The sequence below is a fragment of the Eleutherodactylus coqui genome, chromosome 10 (genome assembly GCF_035609145.1).
Source record: "Eleutherodactylus coqui strain aEleCoq1 chromosome 10, aEleCoq1.hap1, whole genome shotgun sequence".
NCBI classification, from domain to species: domain Eukaryota; kingdom Metazoa; phylum Chordata; class Amphibia; order Anura; family Eleutherodactylidae; genus Eleutherodactylus; species Eleutherodactylus coqui.
Window position 1 is genome coordinate 26,936,030 of NC_089846.1, and position 26,232 is coordinate 26,962,261.

Here is a 26,232-nt window from a genome sequence, read left to right on the forward strand (position 1 = left end):
GGTGCTGTATATGCATATGCCCCTGGCTAATGTTACTCTTTCAGCCACTGAACTGAAGATCATCTATATATACACACACACTAATATATATATATATGGTAAAAGCCCTCACTGACTGACTCGCCACTACTTCTCTAACTTCCCGATGCCGTACAAATGTGAAATTTGGCATGACTATTCGTTATGTTCTAAATAGGAAAAGCAAAGAGGTTGCAACTTGATTATTCAATTCTAAGTGCAAAAGTAAGTGACTCCCCCCCCCCTTCCTATGTAATGTACCTAATCTAATTCTCTAACTTGCCAGTAACATATAAACCTGAAATTTGGCGCAACCATTCTTTAGGTCCCAAATAGGAAAGGTACAGGAGTCACAACTTAAATATTCTATGCTAAGTGCAAAAGTAAGTGACTCCCCCCCCCCTTCCTATGTAATGTACCTAATCTAATTCTCTAACTTGCCAGTAACATATAAACCTGAAATTTGGCGCAACCATTCTTTAGGTCCCAAATAGGAAAGGTACAGGAGTCACAACTTAAATATTCTATGCTAAGTGCAAAAGTAAGGAACCCCCTATCTAAAGTACCTAATCTAATTCTCTAACTTCCCGATGACGTACAAACATGAAATTTGGCGCAATCATTCTTTAGGTCATAAATAGGAAAGGTAAAGGAGTCGCAACTTGATTATTCAATGCTAAGTTCAAAAGTAAGTGACCCCCTAAGTTATGTACCTGATCTAATTCTCTAACTACCCAGTGTCGTACAGAGGGGGGGGCACATTCTGCAGAGGGACATCGGTACATGCAGTCTGAGGAGAATCTAATGCTGCTCTATGTGTATACATATTGTATTCCTCGGTTCCTCTGAACTAACCATGACTTCAAAAAATTTTCCATGCGAACAACAGGTAAACATCTGTATCAAATTAACTTGGGCGAAGCCAGGTATATCAGCTAGTACTGTATATCAGAACAGGAGTGGAAGGAGAATTACTGTGCTAAAGAAATACAGCTGCAATATGCTTATCAGGTACTCTTTATTGGCAGCAAGACAAATAATATTAGTCTTTACAAGAGGCCTGATAGTCCGCACAGCACTTATTACTGTTGCTACATGAAGTATTGCAGTTACATGGGAAGCTATTTGAATTGGCACCACAGCGCCCCACACAGGATGTGAAATCCACCCCCAAACAGTTGCAGACACCATTTAGGGATTGGCCTCCACTTATACCAATGCTGCTGCTGATCTTGAACTTCTCATTGTTGTACAAAGCTGAAAAAAGAAGGGAACATGCCCCATTCAGTATGCCATAGACCACATGTTTTGCCCCATTCCAATGTTGAACAACAATTGGCATTCATAAGATTTAGGGTGCAGAGTGTGTAGGTGGTTCATTTAATAGCGAAAGATCTATTTTTTCTATGGGTATTATCAGAGGTGTAACTTCAAGCTGCTGGGCGCCAATGCAAAATCTATAACAGGGACCTCCAACTTTAGGGGTTGTACAAATATTTCAAGATACCCCCTGTCCAGAAGATAGGGAACTTGCTGATCGGTGGTGGTCTCATTTCTGAGACACCCACCAATCTCAAGAAGGGGAGTCCTCTGCCTGTCACTGTGGGGGTCAGAATAATGGAGCACTGGCTGAGCAAGAGCAATCGACTCTCCGTTCAGTTCAATATGGCTGATGGAAATATCCAAGTGCTTACTGCTTAGATACCTCAGCAATCTCATTGAAAATGCGTGGAGAACCAGTGTGCTTGCACAACCAGCGCTCCATTCAGTCTCCCGCAGTGAGGACAGGGGACATCGGACCCCCTTTCTTAAGATTGGCGGTGGTCCTTTAGAAAACTTTCATAAGAGTGTGGTGCCGGCCCACCCTGTAGCACTGGTCTTCCCATATAGGAAAGCGAAACCTTATGGACCCTCTAAGGCTCTAGGGCCCAGGTGCAACTGCATCCTCTGCATTCACTGTAGTTAGGCCCCTGGGTATTACACTGAATGATTCTCTAAAGTACCTGAGGCATAGATGCCCTCCAAGTAATTAATTATGGGACCTAAAAGGTGGAAGAGGTTATGGACCATGAAGGAGTCATGATCCTGACGAAAAAGACCAGCATAACCCATCAATTTGATCATCACTTTCTGAGACAAGTTGTAGAACCTCCTAGCGGCTCCACAGAAGTTGTTCTGTATAACTTGGAGTGGTCTTGTTAATCCTGGTGTCATGCTCTGTATGGAAGGTCCCATCACAATAAGGCAGCACGGTGGATCAATGGCTAGTACTTTTACCTTGCAGCTCTGAGTTCGAATCTGACCAAGTGCAACTGCTGCATGCAGTCTGTATATTCACCCCATGTTTTCATGGGTTTCCTCCCACCTTCTAATAACCACAGATTGAGAGCCCAAAATGAGGGCATGGCCCAATTTCTGTGTAAAGCGGTGCAGAATATATATGTGCTATATCAATGGATAACAAATAAATAAGTGTAAGGGATGGGGAAATCACTTCCCAAAAATTGGAGTGATGCCACTGTAGTTAAAATTGTTTGTAATATACATTATATGATTGTTTGTTGCCAATAGTGAGGGCAATTGTTCAATAATGATCCTTCTGGGGTAGTGGGTATAACACCCTAAATAACATTCTGTTGCATTTTGCATCATGTTTGCCGTATTTCAGTGGTGCACAAAAGATGGAAGATTGAGGAGTGCCATCATCATGTTTAAGTTAATGTTGCTACTGGCCCTTTACATGATCTTCGAGGGTCCTCCCTAGGCAAGAAGTAGGAGCCCCTGTGACATTGGACGTAGACACTGGGTATGGCAGGGAATACAAAAACCTACAGCCCGTAAGTTAGGTTGTTCTTGATAGCGGTGCATGCGGCCAGGACTGTTTGCCAGCCACAGCAGTTACAAGAGAAGGTCTGTTGAGGAGTATTCTGGAAGGAACCTGCCAGTAGGCGCTAGCTGCCACCTGCTCAATTAAGGCAGTGTGTCTTCCACCATCTGAGATCCTTAGATGAGCGCTGTCCAAGAAAAGGCCTGATGAGGTGGGAACAGATGAGCTAGCGGATAGTAAGCAGCTAGGCTTTAGACTGTCTGATTGGCGAACCAATGGGACCAGAAGTGGGCAGCAGCGCAGGCAGTGAGAACAACTGTTAAGTGTGTAGCCAAGTTACCAGTGAGTGACCACCAGCAGCTGCCATCTTGTATGACACAACCTTCAGTGTGATGAGAGACTTTGTAATAGCAAGCTCATTTAAACAAGTAAACTCAAAGTGTAACTGTACTTTCGAAAAAGTTTTGAGATGTCATAGAGAAATGTCAAAGGTTTTGATTGGTGGGGGTCTGTGTGCTGAAACCCCACCAATCGCTAGAACAAACAGAAGTGTTCATCCAAACATTGTCTCTGCTCACTAGCTGAAGACGGCCTCATAGACTTCCTATTGACTTCCTATTGAGTCTACTTTCAGCTAGTGAGCGCTTCTGCTTTGTTATAGCAATCAGTTGGGCTTTTAGCATCCTGATCCCTGGCAATCAAAACTTGGCGTGTCCTTATAATGTGTCCAAAATGTACTGAGAGTGCAGTTACACTTTAAGTTCTCTTTACACCAAGTCATCTGTGTTCAGGCCTCGCCTTATTTCCATGCCAGGTCCTGTGGACTTTTTACCACTTTGGGTTCTTCCTTTAAAACCGCTTGACTGCGTGGACCTTCAAGTTAGTAGTGTTAAAATATAACTTTTATTATAAATAGATAAAAGAAAAAAAGGGAGAAGACAAAACACACATAAATAGAATCAGATACAGAGTGATGGATTAAGAAGTAGGTGCCACTCATATAGATACTTAATGACCAAATTTAGTTGAGTCGGATGATCAGACTCAGTTGATACGAGTTATTGGTCTATTTAAGCATAACCAATAGTCCAAATCTGCTGGACGTGTGTCATTCAGATAAAAGAAACGACACACGTTCGACAGTTAAACATAAAGCGTAACCCAACGCGTTTCCCCCACGTAGTGGGTTCTTCAGGGGTTCCAATACGTTACTTCCAGTAATTGTACTGGGTAGTGGCTAAGAAAATATTTTTCGCCATTAGTTCCAGTGATGTACTGGGTAGTGGCTGAAAAAATAATAACTCACGGTGCGACCTCAGAATATCCAAAAAGTGGCCCCAATGACTAGCCAATGGATACGGAGGAGTCGCTACTAGATCTGTTTGGTCAGGAAATAGCAACCAGATCGATATCAAGTTGATTCTGTAGATAAAGAGGATATTTCCTGATGGATCTAGTTCCGTGGAAATTATGCACATGGGTAAAGTGAACTTAAGAACAAATCTATCCTCTGAATCAAGATATGACCAGGACAATGCACCCTGGTCAGAGACAATTATTGCCGTTAGCTAAGATTTTCAGGCTAGCTTCCTAGCGTCCTCAATCATTATGCGGGTATTCTTTTGATAGATGCTACCTATTCTATATGCTCAATAGGCTAGACCCTGCATTGGAGCCATAGGAACAAAAACTGAAATCAAAGTAAATGAAAAAACGGCGGCATGTCAGTCCTAGTGGTGGACTGACACTGCCCCTGTAAAATTCCTTTAAAACCGGATCCAATACTGGAGATCCTTCTAGGAGGTCAGAGGGCAGGGTCTGGGAACGTTGGATTAGTGTGTTATGACATACATAGAGGCTGAGTTGATGTGTGTAAAATCTAATAATGTTATCAGCAGAGACGAATATACAGAATAATCAAAATGGACATTTCATGTTATTCCTTGTCTTTCCTTTTTGGAAGAGAGGTGGTAAGCACAATTTTTGGACCTGCTTCATCCTTCTTGCTGGGCATGGCCAGCCTTAGCTACATGCGACCTGTGCGGTCACACAGGGCGCTGGCCACCAGCCTATACGATGAGCACCTGGAGGATGTAAGCTGGAGGGAATATAGCCTAAGCAGATGATCCTTCTTCTCTGCGTCGCAGCATCTTGTGGAACTACACAAATCCTCCTCCTCCTGTCTCTGTCTCCTCTCGTTTGATGTTCTGAGACGCCAATGTCAGCTCGTTTGATGCCCTGGCATTACAATTTCTTAATTCTGCTACTGTATTTATGTTATGAGCTTGGTTATGTGTCTGTATTTAGGTTATGAGCTTGGTTGCTGTATTATATCTATGTTCGGAGGTTGCTTGTGCTTTATTTATGTTATGAGCTTGGTTCTGGCATTGTATTTATTTTATGAGCTTGGTTCTGGTATTATATTTATGTACTGAGGTTGTTTATGCTTTATTTACGTTATGAACTTGGTTCTGGCGCTGTATTTATGTTATGAGCTTGGTTGCTGTATTATATCTATGTTCGGAGGTTGCTTGTGCTTTATGTTATGAGCTTGGTTCTGGCACTGTATTTACTTTACAAGCCTGGCTCTGGTATTATATCTATGTACTTAGGTTTTTTTGTGCTTTATTTATTTTATGAGCTTGGTTCTGGCACTGTATTTACATACTGAGCTTGGTTCTGATACACTGTTTATTCACTGAACTGTTCTTGATTGGGTATGCTGCTATCTTGCTGCAGAATACAGGCAGACCACCTATCAATGCAATATATATTGTTTTTTCTTACTGGGGAAAAAAAAATTCCACACTGGGTGCCATCTAATCCAAAAGCGGCACTGTTGCTGGGACTAATATCAAGAGTGAAGGCCTGTGCAGGTCCATACTGTCCAGGGAGTAACCTGAGCTGGATTCCCAAGCAGGAGTGATGGTATGTAATAGTAAGGGTGCATGCACACGGACTGTTGAAAAGTTGCGCCTGAGTCTCGTGTGCTGTACCATGTGCGGGACACCACACATTGATATGTTCTATTGTTGGCCAATAATGAGACAAAAATAGGACAAGTAAAAAAATGCCAATGCGAATACACCCATTCAAATGAACAGTTACCATTTTCATCCGATTTGTGGGCCAAAAAAGGATGGAAAAAACGTCTGTGGGCATGTAGTCTTAAAGAGATTATACAGAATTAGAAGAGCATGACCACTTTCTTCCAAAAACAGCTCTATACCTGCCTATGGGTTGGGTCCTGTAATGTCATTCAGCTCCATTGAAATAAATGTGGCTGAGCTGCAATACCACACACAACCTGTGGACAGGTGTGGCACTGCTTTTGAAAGAATACAGTCATGCTCTTCTAATCCCGGACAACTGCTCATAGTAACACAATTTGGAATCTGCAGGTAGTGCCCCAGTTGCTATCTTCACTTCTCTTCTGCAATATATTGCATTTCAAATGAAGCCCCCAAAGACTTTATGATCTACTACTCACGATCATTAAGTAACTCCACTTCCACGGGATAGTGATCGGAGACATCTTTAGCCTAAAGTGGAAAGATAAGAAGCAGCAGAACCAATTTAGTAGATATATCAGATGATACATTTAAAACAAGCAAACTCAAGCGTTACTCAGCCAGAGCCTCACCATTTCATACGTAAGATCATATGCTACATGGTAGTTGAAAGCTTTAGCTGTGCCTGGAATGACCGCCTTCTGAAAACTTGCTCCACCAACCACCAACCTGAAATCCAAAGATTCATTGGATAGTGAAGAAATGTGGTATTAAGACATAATTTGTGAAAAATATCCTACCGTTCTGTGTATACAGCCCATATGCAGACCTATGTGTCTTCATGGTTATAGACTACAAACAACTCCTGTGTGAGCTGAGCCTGAGTTAAAGCCTGGGGTATTCTGGGCATTTACTATTGATGACCTATCCTCAAGAAGGTCTGCAGCACAGGGTCCCCTGATCAACTGATCCTCAGGCCCTCTGTCAGTACAGCGGGGCCGGACGTCCGCATTAGGGTAGAAACCGGAAATGTAATAGAAACCTTTGCTCCCATTGATTTCAATGGGAGCGAAGTTGACTATTACTATTCCAGCCCTGACCATCGATGCAGATGTCTGGCCCTGCTGTACTGACAGAGTGCCCGAGGATCAGTTGATCAGTGGGGATCTCAAGCGGTGGACCCTTGCCAATCATCAATAGTAAATGCTGGTATACCCCTTTAATATTTTACTCCTTTCCCTCTGTCCCTTCTTCTTTCTAACTACAGACAATAGAAGAGGGGCAGATGGAAGAGCATAACACAGGGCAACAGCCACTACAGTGCCCCTAGTGGTTGTCATATAAATCTTAGGGTGCATTCGCACAGCTTTTGTAGTGTATGCTTAGTTAGTGCGCCAGGAAAGTTCCCGGCATGTGTTATCTTTATCCGTTTAGTCAGGGCCAACTATCGGACACTTTAGAGATCAGCCCTCTCCTTGCGGTTCTATTGTTTTGTACGGCTTCTTTCAGTTCGACCGTTTGCATGTTGGCTTTGATAGTATCAAGTTAGCGCGTTCTTTGACGGCCAGGTCTTCTTTTGCCGCTGACCACTGCAAGCATCATTGATCTTTCTAATGAATTAGCTCTCATTATGAAGCCGAAGTTCGAGAGTCTCTGTTTCGTAATTTTGCCCTCCAATGAAAGCTTTGGTTGGATGCGGTCTAGGACTGTTCTGTTCATGATCTTGGTGGTCCAAGGAATTCGTAAGAGTTTCCTCCAGCACCAAAGTTCGAAGGCATCAATCTTCCTGCGGTCCGTTTTGCAGTCCTACATTGTGATTGGGAAGATGATTCCGTTGCCTATCCGGCATTCCGTTGTAATGCTTATATCTGTGTTGTTCCAGGTCTTATCCATACTTATCATTGTGCTTTGACCCAGCCCGATTTGTCGTGTTCTTTTGGGTTCTGATTCCCCACTGCAATCGATGTTCGATCGAAGGAAGATGAAGTCTTGAACTACTTTGATTTCCTCATTGTTGACTTAGAACTTTCCTGTACCGTTACGGGCTCTTGTCATGATCTTCGTTTTCTTGATAGGCTGGCTTCCTTTACTTCCTATCCGCAGGTCCCCACTCATCTAATGGAGACCAAAAGAGTGTCCGTTGGGCCGGTATATGTTGGATTTCTATTGCTGTATAGAATAGGATAGTCAACTACACTATTCTATACAGAGGCATCCAGTACAAAAAAGTATACTACATACGGTAGTGTTTTTGGTTTTTTTTTAACCTGGGAGCCTATGAGTGACATATGCCACTATATGCCTATGCAACGACATACTTCGGAGGTATCCATTGGGAAATCCTCTCGACATATTCTTCTGACATTCAATGGAAATGCCATGTAAATGCACCCTAAGCTATGCACCTTCACAACCGTGGCTTTCCGATATAGAGATCAAAATGAATACAACTGATTGTCAAACCTTATGTCGCTCACCTGTCATATGGGCAGTGAGTGTTGGTGCTCACAGTAGAGTCTTCAGAATCTCCAATCAACCACTGAAGACTGGTTTCCTGACGGAGTCGAATATTAGGCCAGTGGGAACTCTTCACATAATTGCAGCCGGCGTTGTAATCTCCCAAGATCAGGATGTCCTGTAGGAAGAGCATGCTCAGAAGGGACTGCCAAAATCTTGTATCTTAGTTGTGCTGAGACTTTTCTTCTAGCAAATCTTACTTTCTCTTAGGCTGTATTTACACGGGCGAGTGTGATGTCGGTCAGTGACCCTACATTGCACTCGTGTATCAGTGATTATTCTGCAATTTTCATACATGTGCAATACGATTTGGTGTTGAAATGTACTTGTGTTTTTCACACATGTAAAAAAAATAGCATGTGAGTCCCATAATTGGTCAAGAGGCATATTGTCTCACCTTAAGGAGAGCACCCAAAAGGTGTGTGGAGTCACCTAGGGGGTAAGTGGGTCAGGGAATGGCATTGTCTCTCCCCAAGGATAGCACCCAGGAGAGGGTTTGAGAAGACACTTTAGAGGTGAGTGAGGAGACTTATAAGACTATGCATGCTCCTCTGGGTAATTTATGCAAATAAGGATGATGGAACATTACCTCGGCAGTGCAACCTATTGGAAGGCAGCATTCCTTCAAATCAATGTATGACTCTTTAACTATCATTGTTTTACAGACTTGTTAGAGTCGTACATTGATTCGATGGAATGCTGCCATCCAATAGGTGGCGCTGCAGAGGTATTGTTCCATCATCCTTATTGGTTCTATAGTTAAAATGGTAAAAATGCTCGCCATGCGACTTTTTTTCAATGCCATTTCAAATAATGGACGATTCTTTAACAAGAAAATAGGACATGCTGCAATCTTACTATCCTGGATTATATTAATCCAAGAGAAAAATCGCTTATATTCAGAAGGAAGGAGGTGGGGCTGTGAGAGGGGGCAGAGCCTAATGCCACACTGTTTGTTCCTGTCAGGCTAACAGGAACAGTGTGGCATTAGGCTTCTCCCCTTGATCAACCCTCTCCTGCCTACAGCTGCAGCCTCCTGTCCTATGACAGGTTTTCATAGACTGCATGCATAAGGACCATTCTGTAGCATTTGTAGATAATCCCTTTAATATTTCTTAAGTTACATTTTTCAGGTACAGAGCTTCAAATCCACTGTATTTTTATATACAGTAATAAAATTCTGGCTGCCAATAGCCACCACAAGGGGGAGCTAACTGCATACTATTTCATCATTGAGTTCAATATTTGAAATGTATACGGGAAGCTCCCTCTAGTGGTGGCTGCAGGAAGCCAGAATTTTGTTACTGAGTCCCTGAAGGGGATTTGGAGCCGTAATAGAAGAACAAACTCCAATTGCAGAAATCAATTGGCTTAGAATGTTAGCGCTATTTAGTGTTAGTGTGGACAAAGAATAGCTACTCAGCACAATTCAGCATGTGCCCTTGGCAGAGTAATGGAGGGGATACAGGAAACATTACAGACAGGTCCAGAGGTTACTACTTTAGAGGAGCGCAGACAACAGGAATAGAGTCAGTAAATGAAATGTTGAACACATCACATGCCTAAACATCCAGAAAGGTCTACAGCGGAATCACGGGCCCCCAGCTTGCTCCTTTGTGGCCCTGCTCCCCTGAATAGATCAAAAAGCAATAATCTTCTCTTTATCTCCCCTTCTTCCTAGCAGGAATGGTTTAGTAAATGCTTTAGACTGCAGAGCTATTATGTTCAGTGTCTGTCACTGTCATTCATCCCTGCACTGCTGTAATGTCGGGAATGTACAAGCCTCATAAATAAAAGATAATGCAGTAATAATAAAACAAGTAACCTCCATCAGTAGGCGCTGCTTGGCGTCTTCCCACACATCCTGGAGTGCGTCCACCTCCCGCACTGCATAATCTGGGCTAGTGTGAATGGAGACCAGGGCGAAGTCCTTCAACTCTAAGAAGGAAGCACAACAAGAGAACGTTTCTATATAGCATTGACCTGTCGTCAAGAGCATGCATACCATGGAAGCAGACCACATGGAGAAGAGGGGGCCAGCTCTAGTTGGTTGTATCCCTTTTAGTGTTGGGTGGTGAGAACCTGTGCAGGACTTCTGTTAACCACTGTCACCGTAATGTTACCACTTGGAGACCAACCCAAGGAGTCCTGTATATATATCTGATGTCAGCCTTTCTGTCGAATAGTGAGTGATGCCAGCTGCAGATCTGGGAGTGTCACTGCATACAGCAAACCAAATGAGCAATATTCGCATACCCCCAAATCATTTCTACCTCCGGTCGTTTTGAGGATTTTCTTGGCCTACTTCTTCATGACTATATGGAATGGTGTCATAATCCACCCCATATAGTAATACATATTCCTGAAACCAACAGGTCAGAGGCAAACATATGGTATTTGCAGCCTGAGCCGCTGTCCAGAAGACCAGAAGGTAAGGTGGTCCACTAACATTTTCATGATTATTGAAGATCAAGTGATGGACTTGCCCCATTGGCAACCCGACAATGGTGACAGACCAAGGAACTGCTACAGGGCCCATGATGCAGGGCGTTGCAGGGCTGAATGGGATTGTGAGCAGAGTCAGCAAAGTCCCTTCTCTAGCTCTGTGGCTCCATTTGTGCCTTTTCCAGTCCTAATGATCCTGCTCACCCACAATTTAATCCCACCAGGAGATGAGGACTGCGTGACTCCATGGTGTGAACTATCTCTGGCTGCTCCCTGCTCCATCCAGAACTGTCAAGAGTAGATGGTCCCAGTGGCAAGTGTTGGCGCCTTTTTTGTTTTGTCTTGCTTATTTTTTGTTAGAGGCTTGTCATTTTTCATGGTAACCATAGAGTTTGTGCAACAGCACTAAAGTTCATTAGATCATCCTTGAGGACTGGAAACCAGAGGGCAGTCTGAGTCAATACAGTACTGGGCACCAGGAATTAGGCACTAAATCAATGAACACCAGGGACTAGAGCTCAAAATTACCTGACTTCAGAAACTAAAACACTAAATCAAGGGATGTTAGGGACTACAATATAAAACCAATGGATACCAGGGACAATGACAAAAAGCCAGTGGATATCAGGGACTATGACAAAAAAAAAATAGGCCCCAGACACAAAAGCTGTGGATAATGGGGACTAAGATGTAAAATCATTGAAAAACCAGGGAAGCTGCAAAGACACAAAACTGGTGGATATCAGGGACAGGGACTAATATATAAAACCAATGAACATCAAGAACAAGGACTAAGATGAAAAATCAATAGCCATAAGAGAATAAGCCACAAAACCAATAAAAATCAGCAACTAAGACACCCAACCAACAGACATCAGGGACTAAGACAGAAAACCAATGGATATCAGGGACTAAGATACAAAACCAATGGACATCAAGGACAAGTACTAAGACGTAAAACCAATAGATATAAGGGAATAAGTCACAAAACCAACAGATATCAAGGACTGAGACTAAGACAGAAAACCAATGGATATCAGGGATAAAACCCCTGGACATCAGGCACTAAGGCATAAAACCATTGGACATAAACAGGGGTCTCATGGGCCCGGGTGCAACTTCCCTCAACCCTCTAACTTCTCTCAACCCCTTAACGCAGAGGCGTAATTCGAAGCTCCCGGGCCCCAATGCAAAACATGTAACAGGGCCCCCAACTATAATGCTTTATTCATAGTACTGGGCTCCCTATATGGAGAAGAGAGGCCTTATGGGCCCCTAAGGCTCCTGGGCCCGGGTGCAACCACATCCCCTATAGTTACGCCAGTGGACATAAGGGAATAAGCCACAAAACCAATAGAAATCAGCAACTAAAACACCCAACCAACAGACATCAGGGACAGGGACTAAGGCAGAACAGCAAGGTAAAAAGAGACTGACCCCCAAACCAATGGACATCAGGAACCAGAACTAAGACACCGAAACAATGAACATCAGGCGGTAAAGTACTCAGCCATTCGACTCACCACACATGCGCAGGCGCAGCTTCATTCAATCTCCTCCTCACTTTGGGGGGGCGCTGTAAGCCTGCAATGAGGAGGAAGGGAACATCTGTTCTCGGGACCGGTGGGGGTCTCAGCAGTGAGGCTTCCATTGATCAGAATGTATAACTTATCCTTGGATAGGTGGTAAAAGGTAATCCTGGTACGAGCCCTAAAACACTTTTGTATGGGGGTCCTCTGCTATTCTGGAAGTGATGGGGTCTCTATGGTCCAGAAGAAGCAGAACCTCCACATCTCTGCCAGGTAAGATTTGGGGAGGGGGAAATGAACTCTAATTTAGGCAGAAGCATTAGGCTGGGTTCACACGGCGGATTCCCGTCGGAAATCTCGCGGTTTGGCTGCAGCAAAAACCGCTGGATTTCCGCCGGGAGAACCGCCGCGGTTTAAGCCGCGGCGGCTTTGAAGCGGCTCGGCTGCATGCTTTTCCGTTGCGGCCGGCGCTCCCATAGAGGAGAGCGCGGCCGTAACATAAACAAACAAAAAAGGAAAGGTAAGGCTGGGTTCACACAGGGCGGATTTGCCGCGGTTTTGCAGCAGCAGATCCGCCCGCGGCAAAACCGCCCGCGGCCGCTAATCTCGGGATTAGCCAGCCATGTGGATGAGATTTCTCAGAAATCTCGTCCACACGGGACGGCTAATCCGCTGCGGTAAATCCGGTTGAAACCGCGGCTGCGGCCGCCGCAGCCGCGGTTTCCAAAGATTGAGCAGGTCTGTTTACCTTTCCTTTTTTGTTTATTTACGTCGCGGCCGCGCTCTCCTCTATGGGAGCGCCGGCCGCAACGGAAAAGCATGCGGCCAAACCGCGAGATTTCCGACGGGAATCCGCCCTATGTGAACCCTGCCTCAACAGACCTGCTCAATCTTTGGAAACCGCGGCTGCGGGGGTTTCAACCGGATTTACCGCAGCGGATTAGCCGTCCCGTGTGGACGAGATTTCTGAGAAATCTCATCCACATGGCTGGCTAATCCCGAGATTAGCGGCCGCGGGCGGTTTTGCAGCGGGCGGATCTGCTGCGGCAAAACCGCGGCAAATCCGCCCTGTGTGAACCCAGGCTTACTGCTATGTGATCGGCCCCTATAGTCCTAATCCTGATTTCTGCAACACTGTGTAATTGGTGCAAAACCCAGCAAGAATGAATAGCAGGCTTTATAGGCCTGGAGAGATGCGGTCTGTATTGTCCGAAATAGATGGATTACATAAGCCGTTACTAGGGAAGGAACTAATTACTGATGGCTCTGCAACGACGTGTAAGAGTTTTCAGAACTACAAAGTAATAAAAATAGATGAGCGTATATTGTGTTCAACTTTTAACCTTTGTCACATTTCACGAAGCCCCCACTCCCCTCCCACCACCGCGCTTGTGCGCCATACTTCATCACCTTAAAATCCCATTATGCTGTCACAATCTTGCATTCACTTTGTGGTGTGATTAAGCAGCGCTATTGTACGATACAAACTAATGTAATACAGATGTCTGCCCATCCGTTATATTAAAGCGCCACCTTGTGGACACTTCTATTGCTGCACTGACAAAGTTGCATGTAAAAAAAAAAAACTCCTTAAAATTTTCTGCCTGTACAAACTACCTAGCAGCAGACCAAATATATATATATATAGCAATGTAACGGATATGAGAGACACTTATATTGCAGACATGATAGTGACATAACGATGGAGGTCTGGTGAAGAATCACCTTTCTATTGTATGCTATGGGCGGTATTTGCTGCAGAATCCGGAGACGGACACCCGCTTCGGATTCCGCAATGCAAATCCGCCTGTGTGCAGACGGCCTTAGTGTATTCCTTCCTATCTGAAACCTACTTCTCAGCTGGTCATGTGATCTCAATTCTGACCATCTCAGATTTACTTGGGTTGATGTATGAAGTTTCTAGTCAATTCCTCAGTTTGTATGATAATGTTGCATGAATTCCACTTCAGAAATTGCTTAGAGGAGGACACAGACACTCGTATCACAGCTACTGATGATGATCACACAGCTATAATAGAGGAGATCACAGCTCATCCTCCTGACTGTATAATTACTGTGTGTAGCTTAGTTGGGTGAATACAGAAGGTGATGAGAATAAAACTGTCCCCCCCCCAACAGACACAGATGGTACAGCCGCTAGATAATGTTGTGCTGATGCATCATGGGATTGATGTGAAAGAAAAAAAATCTAAAATTGGTGCCTGATAGGTATCAGGCAGGCAGCTGCACTACATGAAAGTGGAGGCTATACACAGAGGAGACCTCCAGAGTGTGATAGGCAATCAGATGAGGGGTGCAGGGATGGGAAAATGTGTTTTTGCCAGAGTGGCCATTTAAAGGAATTCTCTAGGAGTAAGGGCAATAAATAAAGCCAGTTCGGGTGGTCCTCATCAAGAGAACCTGTTACCATATGCCCTTCACTCTGGTTTTACATAGGCAGTTATTCATTTGTATGCCTGACATGTGATAGTAAATAAGTATATGGCTGGCTGGAGCCTTCCCCTTTAATAAAATGTGGTTTTCTGGTGTTTTTGAAGTTGCATTCATGTCCCAACTTTAATGTAACAAAGTTTCCTCATGATGAGACAAGAGGGAGAGATGCTTTTGGCAACACTTAAAGGTGTTGTCTTGTGTAGGCAACCTCTGCCCATGTCCCATGTATGAGGACATCAGAAAGTACAGATCACCAGCTCAGGACCTGGTCAAATGGAAAGCCGCTCTGTAAGCTGTATTATATGAATGGCTGCGATGCTAGCTAATGGCCATAATGTCACATTTTCCCTTGCAGTCGCTGCAAGGTAAATGGCCAGAAAAGGACCCAACATGGCAAAATCAGCTGATTGCTATATAAAAGACGGTAACATAGACTTGTCATATCAGATGACTTTTCAGAAAAAGCTGCCATATGTTTACATGAGAATAAACTTAATTCCTAAGCAGTGATTGGCTGCAGGGGTCACATGTTACGTCATCGCTGCAGCCAGGTAGACAAAGCCTGTCGGGAAGAACTGGACTGGTGGCATTGGCTCTAATAGGTAAGCAATGCTTGTTTTTGACTTAAAATGAACTACCCCTTAAGGCCGTATTTACATGCCTATTTCCTCTCGCACATTTCGTCCGACTGCGATATAGACGTAACTTGCGCGAGAAAATTACCAATTATTTTCTATATGCTTATACATATGGGCAATTTTTCTCTCAGACCGAAAGTCCGGGATAGAAAAACCATATGCTGAGGCCGCCGCGCCAATGAAGATGTTCATCTTGCTGCTCACTGGCCAGAGTTGGAACGTGACAAATACTTTATAGGGACACTATTGTGGGAATAGGAGGACAATAACATTTTGGGGCCACAGAGGAAGGCTCTATGAGGTTGTGGGAGCACAGAGGGGCACTATAACTTTATGGGGGCATAAAGGCGACACAAAATTGATGCAGGGGGCGCAAAGGGTTCACTTTAGTTTTGTAGGGACACTGATGGTCGCTCTTACTTTGTGGGAGTATTGTAACTTTGTGAGGGCACAGAGGGGGCACTATAACTGTATGGAGCACAAAGAGGACTATAACTTTGTGGCGGCACAAAGGGAGTGTTATTAGCTTCATCATTATTACCTTGCGGCAGGGGCGTAACTATAGAGGATGTAGGGGATGCGGTTGCACCCGGGCCCAGGAGCCTTGGGGGGCCCATAAGGCCTCTCTTCTCCATATAGGAAGCCCAGTACTATGAATCAAGCATTATTGTTGGGGGCCCCATTCCAGATTTTGCATTGGGGTCCAGGAGCTTCAAGTTACGCCTCTGCCTTGCGGTATGGTACATAGGAAAATGACTGCACGGGACATAAAGGGGGTCACTATTACTGTGGGGCACAAAGGATTATTAGTTATAGGATACAAAGGGAAGCACTATTAGTGTGTAGTGCGCACCCAGAGGATGGGGTAGCTGTAAGATGTGGGGTCTGTGCAGAGATAAGTCTGGTCTAGAAGAAGTGGCCATGGTGCTCAAGGCCCGGACAAAGACGAAAAACAAAAACAGAAGACTTCAACTAGAGAAGACGTCACCTGTGATCACTGGAGGTGATTACACTGTAATCATTATTACTTATGTAGAGCTGGTATATGGATATCACTTGGTGCCAGCTTAGCAGTATTTGCTCGCCATGTTATAAAAATTGCCTAACTGATATGCTGCTTCTAAGATATATCATTTTTTTGTTATTATTATTACTTTTGGGTAGGAGGGGTAATGCATGTGTTTTAGGCGTCCTTCACACGGGTGACACAGCATCGCTGCGAGAGAAATCGCATGATATTGCATTGCTGGTCTGTGCGATATCGCTGCATCTTCTCGTGGCAATACCACAATTTTGTAGCGCTACAAAGTCGCATGTGACACTACAAAGTCGCGTGACTTTGTAGCATCGCATGCAAGAATTTTCGGGGGGGCTGGGATGGCTTGAAATATAAGCCCTACCCCAAAAATAAGCTGTATCTGAAGAAAAAAAAAAAAGTATACATCACCTCTCCCGCGCTGTCCGAGACGGCGCCGCAGTTTCTCCCCGGGTCACGGCACTGTTTCTCTCCTTCATCTTCTGGCCGAGGATTGAAAAATCTCCGCCTCCTAGAATCTCTGGCTGTGATTGGCTGATGCTTAGCCAATCACAGCCAGTGCTCGATGAATAGGTTCAATTGGTCGATGTGATTGGTTCAATTGGTTCAATCACAGCCATTCATCAAGCACTGGCTGTGATTAGCTAAGTGTCAGCCAATCACAGCCAGAGCTTCCAGGAGGTGAGAATCTTTCAATCCCCAGCCAGAAGATGAAGAAGAGAAACAGTGACGGCACCCAAGCAGAAGCTGCGGCTGCGGTGGAGAGCGCTTCTAAGGTGATCTATGTGTTTTTATTTATTTATTTCTGCAGCTAGGGCTTAGACTTGGCTTCGACAATAGGATTGCCTACTGTCAAAGTTGCATTGCACCGCACAAAAATCACGTGTTCGTGCGATGCAATGCAACAGAGAGGAAGGCTCCATAGAGAAACATGGGCTACAAAACCTCACAAGTCGCATGCATATCGCCGGACCTGCAAGGTTTTTGTGTTGGATTGTTGCATGCTACAAAACATCGGATGTGTGAAGTAACCCATAGGAAAGCATGGGCTTCACATACATGCGATTTGTAGCAATGCGACAAAATCACGTGACTTTGTCGCCTGAGTGAAGGAGGCCTTATGGCTTGCGTCTCTAATTTTGGCTGCTTGTGCTAAATCAATGGGCCACTTAAGAGACCCAGCAATGCAGCAAAAAGTTCCTGACGGACCACAGCCAGCATCCATGAAGAGTAGGAAGAGGAGTTGGGGAGGGGGACAAGCTGAACTTTTTTACACATGAGCCTCTAACTAGGCCCACCGCCCATATACCTGTTGTAATGGATGAAAACCGGGCCACAAAAGGTTCGCGTATGAAGACGTCCGTGCCGCAGTTTTCACAGCCATCGTCGTAGTGATACCACTGTGTTGGCTTTAATATGTCCTCTCTGCAGAATTAAAAACAAGACAAGGGTAAACCATAGCTCATTAACCCAGTTCCATCTGGCTGGGGGTTTTTAATGGGACGACACAGTCTGCTCTTCACTTTCAGGCATCTTTCATATCTGTCATGGTCCAAGACTCTGCCAAGACAGGTGTTCAGATCTCCCAACCCCGAAGAAATTAGTCTTGACTGATGCTGTCAAGTGTAACTGCACTCCCAGGCTGACTAATTAAAGTACTAATTTTCTCAATTTAGGTTACACATCTTATGAGCAGTCTGTCTGAGGTCTGGTGTGCAAGGAGACTTCCCCCAGCATCTCCCTTAGGCGTCCTATTCATTGGCTGCAGCTCAAGACCAACATATAGAATGGTCTGCAGATATTGAGACGCATCATATGAATATACACTCATTGACAAAAACAATAATGCATCCAGATAGAAATGTCGGTTTGCTGCAAAACTCAGCAAGCAGTAATGTCTCAGGCATTTATGGAAATGATTACAGTTGTGGTCTGATCAGACATCGGGTCTTGCCAGTAGAGGCCTTAAACGTGATTCTCTGTTGCCATATATGTAGGGTCTCAGAGGTGACCTTTGTGTAGTAGACCTCTCGTTGAGAGATCGTTGACCACTAGACGCCTCTACGACGCACTTAAAGACATTTTACCCAGGTAACAGACTTTTACAGAGGGCGTAATATTGGAATGAGCGAAGCAGCATGGTCATTTGGACATATTGCCCACCATCTAGGCCGTTCTGATCAAGCTTGTTAGGAGGTGGTGGGACAGTGAGGCACAAGGCAAACAGACTCTGGGCGCCCCAGACAGACCACCAGTAGAGAGGATTGTTTGATCCACCGACAAGCACGAGAGGGATCCAACAGTTTCATTGCCCACGGGCCAGAGACAGGTGGCACCTTTATTATAGACCCCATTTCCAGACACTTAGCTGAAGGAAATTTGGTGTCACAGCACCCATCACATGTCCGGCAATTAACACCCCAACACCGTCGCCTTTTTTAGTAGCGATGTCCTAAACAATAAACCAGGACTGCTACAGACTGGAACTGTATTAGGGACTGTTTGGGAGCCAGCTATGGTCTTATTCGGGTATGGAGGCCTCAAGAAGCACTTACCTGTATATATACACATACTTCTCCCGGTATGAGCTACGGCCCAGGTGGTCAGAGATCAGCACATTGTAGTTGAGGTTTGTGACCCTGGTATAAAAGAGATAGAGAATATTTATGAAAGGTGCATTCCTAGTACAATTAATACACTGTATTGTGTCCAGCGCAGGTCCTAAGGGGTATGGCACCGGGATTTTAATATCTGTGCCATGGCAGATCCTACCATAGGCCATGCGCTAAACAGAACAGAGTATATAAGCTTTGCTTAAAGTACACTGGCGAGAGCGATATTTGAATGTGATGGACGCCCCGATAACGCTCTCGCAATCCTTCTGAGGGCCTGGATACGAGGCGTTTCCACAGAAAAAAAGCATCCCATCCCAGCAGGGCTAAAGGAATCTCCTGCTGTGGCTGTCACAGCTGCGGCAGGAGATAGTGATCTTCTACCATTGTTTTTATTGGGGCCGGCGGTAGCAGCGCCAGCCCCATTGAAATCAATGGGAGATGCTTGAGATCCTCTGCCACTGCTGTGACAGCAGTGGCAGGGGACTCCCTGTAGCAAGAATTTTTTTTTTTGGGGGGGGGGGGCTTAAAAAATAAGCTTTCACCCCTCCTACCCGAAAATAATCCATGAATTGTAGGAAAAAAATAAAAAACATTAATACATTACCTTGGAAACGCAGTCATCTCTGGCACGTCTTCTAGCAGGTCCCCAGCACTCCAGCACTCTTCTTCTCCTTTTCTTCTGGACGGGGGTTTAAAAACCCCTGCCCCTTGAAACACTGCCTCTGATTGGCTGAGCGCTGTGACTAATCAGAGGCAGTGCTTTCAAAAGGCAGGGATTTTTAAATCCCCGGCCAGAAGAAAAGGAGAAGAAGAGTGTCGGAGACCTGCTAGAAGACGTGCTAGAGATTCTTTCAATGGGGCTGGCACTGCTGCTGCCGACCCCATTTGAAACAGTAGGGCGAGTTTACAAACAGAATGGACATGCCACAATTTTGTTTTAACGCTGCCTTACAAGCGTTAAAATATCGCATATGTGCATGGAGCCATTTGCAGCCATTGGCTTCATATTTTTGTGATTTCTCGCAGCGCTGGGAAATCGTGCGATTTCATCACCAGTGTGAAGGCACCCTAAAGCATACCTGCATTTCAGATGACTTTCTAGAATCATCTGCTAGGTGTATACATGAGGAAGAGCATTATATCTGGCCATTATATGACTTGTACAGTAGTCTTGCCAAGAGACAATGAAAACAAAAAAAGAGACATCAATTTGGGCAGTTAGTATTTTTTTTGTGCAAGTGAAAAACAGATGACACACAACATACAAGCACACGCATGCAGTGAAATCGGTCTGTTTTTCACAGACTGAATTTGCATAAGCCCATGTAAATGAGCTCTAATTCTTGGTCGTTCCTGAGCTGGTTGGTGTAGACTAGCTAATATGATGGCTCCATACATTCCTCATAGAGAAGGACAGGACCTCTTCTTCTCTATCTCTCTGTAGCACACTGTCATAACTAACAGTATCACGGAGGACATTATACAGCTGTACTGAGCAGTGTAGAGGTGATTCCAGCACTAAGGCAGAAATAGAATGTTTACTATTAGCTGCAACCACATCTCTGTGAGTCTCACTCCCTCTGCAGCAGCTTTTATCTCCCTCTCACCTCTCAATAAACTTCTAGAGACAGCATGAGACAATATCCTCCCTTCCCGTCTTGTTGTCTTTGTTACTAGAGACAGATTTCACATGACAACAGGCAGTGGACAGCAAATAAGTTGGAAGGGAGACCTCTAGTGGGCAGTACTTTAGAGGGATCTTTCAGCCCAAAAAACAAACAAACATCGGTTTAGGTAAAATAAACAGATTTGCGCTTTTGTTACTTATCACACAAACCCCAAAAAATTCTGAAACTGACGTGAGCATTTAAGCCTTATGCACACAGGGGGGGTCAGACTCCACATGCGGGATTCCCCCCTATGCCCAGCTGGTGACCCCTGCGTACCTGTCCGGCGGCTTTGCACAGCACTGAGGATGTGCTGTCCGGCACTCCGCAATGCATGCACAGTAGCCGCCGGTGCTCTGGAGTGACGCGGATCCCGCGATACTTCCGCAGTACTCACTGTGGAAGAGCTGTGGGACGGCCGGGTTCCATTGACTTCATGGACCTCTCGGCAATCTGAGACGGCTAGTAACAGTGAACAGTAAATTATATTCAGGGGTAGGACATGCTGGGAGTTATAGTGTTACAACAACTCCAGAGCCACAAGTGCACTGATCTACTATTGTTAACATTTACTCACGAGTTGAGCTCTCGGACGAGGCTTATAATAGCCGTGTCGTCGTTACTCATGACCTCCTGAACAGCGATAAGTTCATATCTCCTGAGGATCTGCAATAATGAGTAAAAAAACATGAATTATAACATGCAGGAAGATCAAATGAGTGGACAGGCTGGGTCTTTTTCCCAGAAACAGCACCACTTTTGTCCATGGGCTATGTCTGGTATTGCAGGTGAGCCCTATTTAAGTGAATGGCGCTGAACTGCAATACCAAATATAGTCAAAGTATAAGAGAGACGCTGTTTTTCTAAGCTAATACCCACCCTCTAAAGGCCATACACACAGACCATGCAATGGCTATGGGGTCCTTGGAGTGAGAAGGTTCAGTTCTGGTTGGTTCCATCCACTTTGCTACTGATTGGCAAAAACCTATGATGGATTCCCCTTATATGGTGCAAATGGTCTCTAGAAACTTATCACAAGTATATATGTGAACATTATTGTAGCAGCGCCTCACCTCACCCTCCATTTGCGGCCGTCAGTCCCCATTGCATCTTCCTGGCTATCAGTACCACCCTTTGGGTGCATGAGCACACCCAGCTTGCCACTTAAAGGACTAATGCACACCCAGCTTTTTCATCTCCAACCAATCCTGATGCTTCCCTGTTTAAGGCACCCTTCCCAACCTGAGGGTGCCTGAGCAATAAGTTAAATCCACTTTTGCAAAGGTGCCATTAATTCTGAATGACTCTTGGTTTCACCCGAGCTTGTATACTCAGCTTTCCTGATTTCTCCTGTCCTGACCTCAGCTTGTACCTTGACCATGATTTCCTGATTGCTGCCTGCCTGTCTCTCTGCTTATGGAAGAACTCCACCAATCCTTATCTCAGACTATGTCTCTGCCCGTCTCTCTGGTACCATGCTGTCTGTGTCAGCTACCACTGTGCCAAGACTACTTTTAGGGATAAAGTTTAGCCGTTCCCCTACAGCAAAGACCAGATCCCCAAAAAAGGGGTTAAAGGGTGAAAACCAGGGGACGTCTAGAAGCTGCCCTCGGGAGCAGCGCAAAGCCAAATCAGTCAGTGACACAGCGGGTCCATGCTAGCTGCATGACAATGATACATTCTTACCCGGATCAGAAGGTTTAGGACGGCAGGGTCTTCAACCTTGGAAATTCCAAACCTTGCAATGTTAAAGGAGGCGATTTTAAGACTAAAACTAGCCTGTAGGAAGCAGGCTGCCAGCACCAGCAGGAGTCCGGACTTCATTCTTCCTACAGACAAGGAAAGTAAAATCGTATTTCCAATGTAATTGAGGAGGATATAGTCAAACGGTGAGAAGGACAAGAATGCAGCAAAGGATGCCAGGTGTATAGGGTTACAGGAGAGTCAACCTGCAACACAGAACAGGCTTTCAGATAGTTATCACCGAGTGGCATCATGATGGTCTCACTGCAGGGGCATCAACTGTAAATGGCTGGTGAACTGCAATACAAAAGTAAGTATTACAGAACACCCATCATTTATAAGTCAACCTAGTACTCTTGAAACAGACTCTCCGACAGATCAGATCCGGATAACCTCCTCAAATAAAGACATTTGTAGCAAGTTAAGATTAGAAGAACCCCACCGAATTTCAAAAACCCATTTATTATATTAAATCCCTGGCTAGCCATAGCTATGTGTGATCTTTGTGGTTGCACAGGGCACTGCCAGCAGCTTGTAGTACAGACACTAGGCGGATGTAGGCTGGGGGCGATCAGTCTCCTTAGGCCTAGTACCCACGGCCATGACGGGCTACGCAAGCGGAATTCCGCAGCGGAGTCCGTCACGGTGCCCACCCAAAGACTCCATACTCACCTCCGGATCCGCTGCCCGATGTCCCGCATCCCGCGCCAGCATGACGCGCCGGCAGTGTCATGTGACGCGCCGGCAGCTTCATATGACACGCCCACAGCATCACATGACACACCAGCCGCGTCATATGACGTGGGCATCGGTGGCGGGAAAGCGTTTTCACCCTATCTAGCGCTGTGCTACAGCGGAAGATAGCGTGACGGACGGCTTCCATTGACTGCAATGGAGGCCGTCCGCGCGTACGCCCGCGGCAAATAGAACATGCTGTGGGTGATTACGGGTGATCTCACGGGATGGAATTCCCCATCATGAGCATTGCACTATTAGGTTCAATAGAACCTAATAGCTGCGGGGCAATGCCGCGGATTTCCGTCCGTGGGAATTAGGCCTAAGCCAGATGATCTTGTTCCTCTGTGCAGCAACTTCTTGTGTAGCTACTAGAGATGAGCGAACGTGTTCGGCTCCGCCCCTTTTCGCCCGAGCACCGAACTTTGCGAGCAATTCCGTGCTCGGGCGAAAAAAGTTCGGGGGTCGCCGTGGCAGCGCGGGGGGGTGCGGCGGGGAGTGGGGGGGAGAGGGAGAGAGAGAGGGCTCCCCCCTGTTCCCCGCTGCTGCCGCCCGCGCCGCCGCACCTCCCCCCGCCGCCCGGCGCCGGCCGAATACTTACGCGCGGACACTGAAGTCCTCGGATAAGCCGGTGTCTGGGTGCGTAAGTGTTCGTTAAGAACACGTTCGCTCATCTCTAGTAGCTACATACATCATCCTCCTCTGCTTTGAAATTCCAAGGTACCACTGTCAGCTCACCGGCACCACCACAACACAATCCTTGGTTTGGTTCTGGTGCTATATTCATGTTATGAGTTTGGTTCTGGTGCTGTACTTATGTTATGAGCTTGGTTCTGGTGCTATACTTATGTTCTGAGGTTGGTTCTGGTGCTGTACTTATGTTCTGTGGTTGGTTCTGGTGCTGTACTTATGTTCTGTGGTTGGTTCTGGTACAGTATTTATTCACTAAGCTGTTCTGGTGTGGGGATCTGCTTTTTTACTGTCTTCTGCACAAGCAGAATACAGGCAGACTGCCTATCAGTACAATATATATAGGTTTTGTACTTAAAAAGGGGGGATGTGGCAAAGAAAACTCTGCCATGTAAACTCGGGCTGGTACTAATTAAGTCTGAAGTAAATAGTAGGTTTGTTAGACGAATTATTAAAAATGCACCATTTATGAGGGAGTCAGAGCTGGAGTTAGAGTTGGGGTATGGAACAATAGAGGAGCTGGAAGTTTAGGTTACTGTCTCCATAGCCCTATGGACCTCGATAAATTAAACAAAGCGGACAGACCTACAAAAAGCATCTTTGTGTCGGGAGGACCCAGCACTTCTTTTTATTTCAATAGGCACCATGTAGTACTTAACTTCTCCTGTGGCAGCAGTGCAGGGGAATTTCTCACTTGCTGTAAGGTTCACCTACAGATTGCAGATGATCACTTGAAGGTCACGGTAGAGTGACAGCTTATGATCAGCTTAATGTCAGGGAACCTTTTTACAAATATAGATCATCCAAAGAGGACGACCCCTTTTATTACTTGTACTATAGAGAATAATACAAGCTTCCAAGATAAATTGTGATTTCATTACTTTCTGTAACCCCCTTTAAGTGTATCCGTAACAAGTTTTGCGCCTATTGGACATGGTCAGGTGAGGTTTTTAGTCTAGGTATATACAATAATACTGTTAATCACTGGCAGCAAGCACATTGCAAGAGCTTATTCAGACAGCTGTGGCTGAGAGCCGTTCAAGAAATCAGATGCAAAATTTCAGACAGCGCACTGACGCGTTCCATGACAAAAATAGGACACAGAGCGATTTTTTTTCACGCGGACCATCGATCTGTAAGCCAATGGTAGGCTCACTAGGTGAGCCCAGAGGTTCTGGACCAATGACCGCTGCAACATCTTACCGGTGCGAACCATTCAGAAGTGGCACAGCTTCATCATGCTAATCATGGCTGGTGTCTCGTGGGAACCAAACAAGATGGCACAGCAGAAAACAACTACAAATGTAGCAGTTCCTTACAAGATTATCACTGTGCCACACTGTTAATGTAGCAAGTCTATGCTATTTACAGAGCCTGTGTACTGTGGATTTTCGTTGTTTATTAGTAATCAAATTATATTTTTTAAAAAACTAACTGCACCCTATATTGCCCCAAACTATAATATCTGGATGAGCAAGTGGAGTAACCGCCCTGAAAAGGGCGACCCTGTACTGGAACCTGACTTGCCTTTCTCTATCTTTCCCTCATTAAAAATAGGGATTGGATTTTTAATTAGAGACAGATAGAGAGAGGCAGGTCAGGTTCCAGTACGCGGTTGCCCTTTTCAGGGCGGTTACTCCGCTTGCTCATCCAGATATTATAGTTTGGGACATTATAGGGTGCAGTTAGTTTTTTTTTTATATAATTTGATTACTAATAAAAATTGAAATTTTAATTAAAGGAATAAAAGGATACAGTATACTTTTCCGTGAATCTCTAAAAACATTTTTGGGCTGTGACTATATATTTTGGGGAGCGTTTACTCTGTGACCATACAAAGGTTTGTAAATAGAGACCCCCTGCAAAGCATCAAGGTCCTGTGTTTCAAAGGGATGATAATTTTAGCACCTACCCCTAATGCTACATGGGTTTGGTACAGAAAATAACTGTAGTGCATGTGCTGAATACAACAATACGGTAGACAAGGCCATCTGGCCCCAAAAAGCAGAAATAGAAAACCTCACCTGCTGCACAGAGATCCCGGCTGGATATGTATTGCTGGACAATGAAATCCGCACGAATGGTAGCGACTCCTCATTGCTTATTTTTATTGGTGCCTTTTATATGCACGATACTGACTGTGAGAAAAGAAAGGCGAAGTCCCAGCTGACGCGTTTTCCTATTTGGTCGCTGTAAATAAGCATATTAATCAATATGTTGGAGGTCATCAGTGTTTTTAGACAGTAGACCTATATTCCTAGATAGGAAATTACCAGAGCCGTGGTCATGTGATTCCTGGATCTCTGA

The 26,232-nt window shown here is 45.1% G+C and overlaps 1 protein-coding gene across 1 annotated transcript; it reads right to left on the minus strand.

The window, feature by feature from the left end:
• Positions 1-1,017: 1,017 nt before the first annotated feature.
• LOC136579706 (deoxyribonuclease-1-like) lies at positions 1,018-26,008 on the minus strand. Its single transcript, XM_066579768.1, has 10 exons — positions 25,950-26,008; positions 22,444-22,586; positions 21,335-21,423; positions 19,031-19,114; positions 17,785-17,900; positions 10,199-10,311; positions 8,334-8,491; positions 6,489-6,585; positions 6,336-6,387; positions 1,018-1,275 (listed from the first exon to the last, which is right to left on the minus strand). Exons 2-10 carry the CDS (start codon positions 22,579-22,581, stop codon positions 1,061-1,063), a joined length of 1,062 nt encoding a protein of 353 aa, XP_066435865.1. The 5' UTR covers positions 22,582-22,586; positions 25,950-26,008; the 3' UTR covers positions 1,018-1,060.
• Positions 26,009-26,232: the final 224 nt, after the last annotated feature.

Coding starts and splice junctions, on each gene's coding strand:
- LOC136579706 (XM_066579768.1), bottom strand. CDS start 22,581: ATGAAGTCCGGACTCCTGCTGGTGCTGGCAGCCTGCTTCCTACAGGCT. Junction 19,115..21,334: donor CTCGTCCGAGAGCTCAACTC/GTGAGTAAATGT, acceptor CTTTTATACCAG/GGTCACAAACCTCAACTACA. Junction 1,276..6,335: donor AGTGGAGTTACTTAATGATC/GTGAGTAGTAGA, acceptor TTCTTTTTTCAG/CTTTGTACAACAATGAGAAG.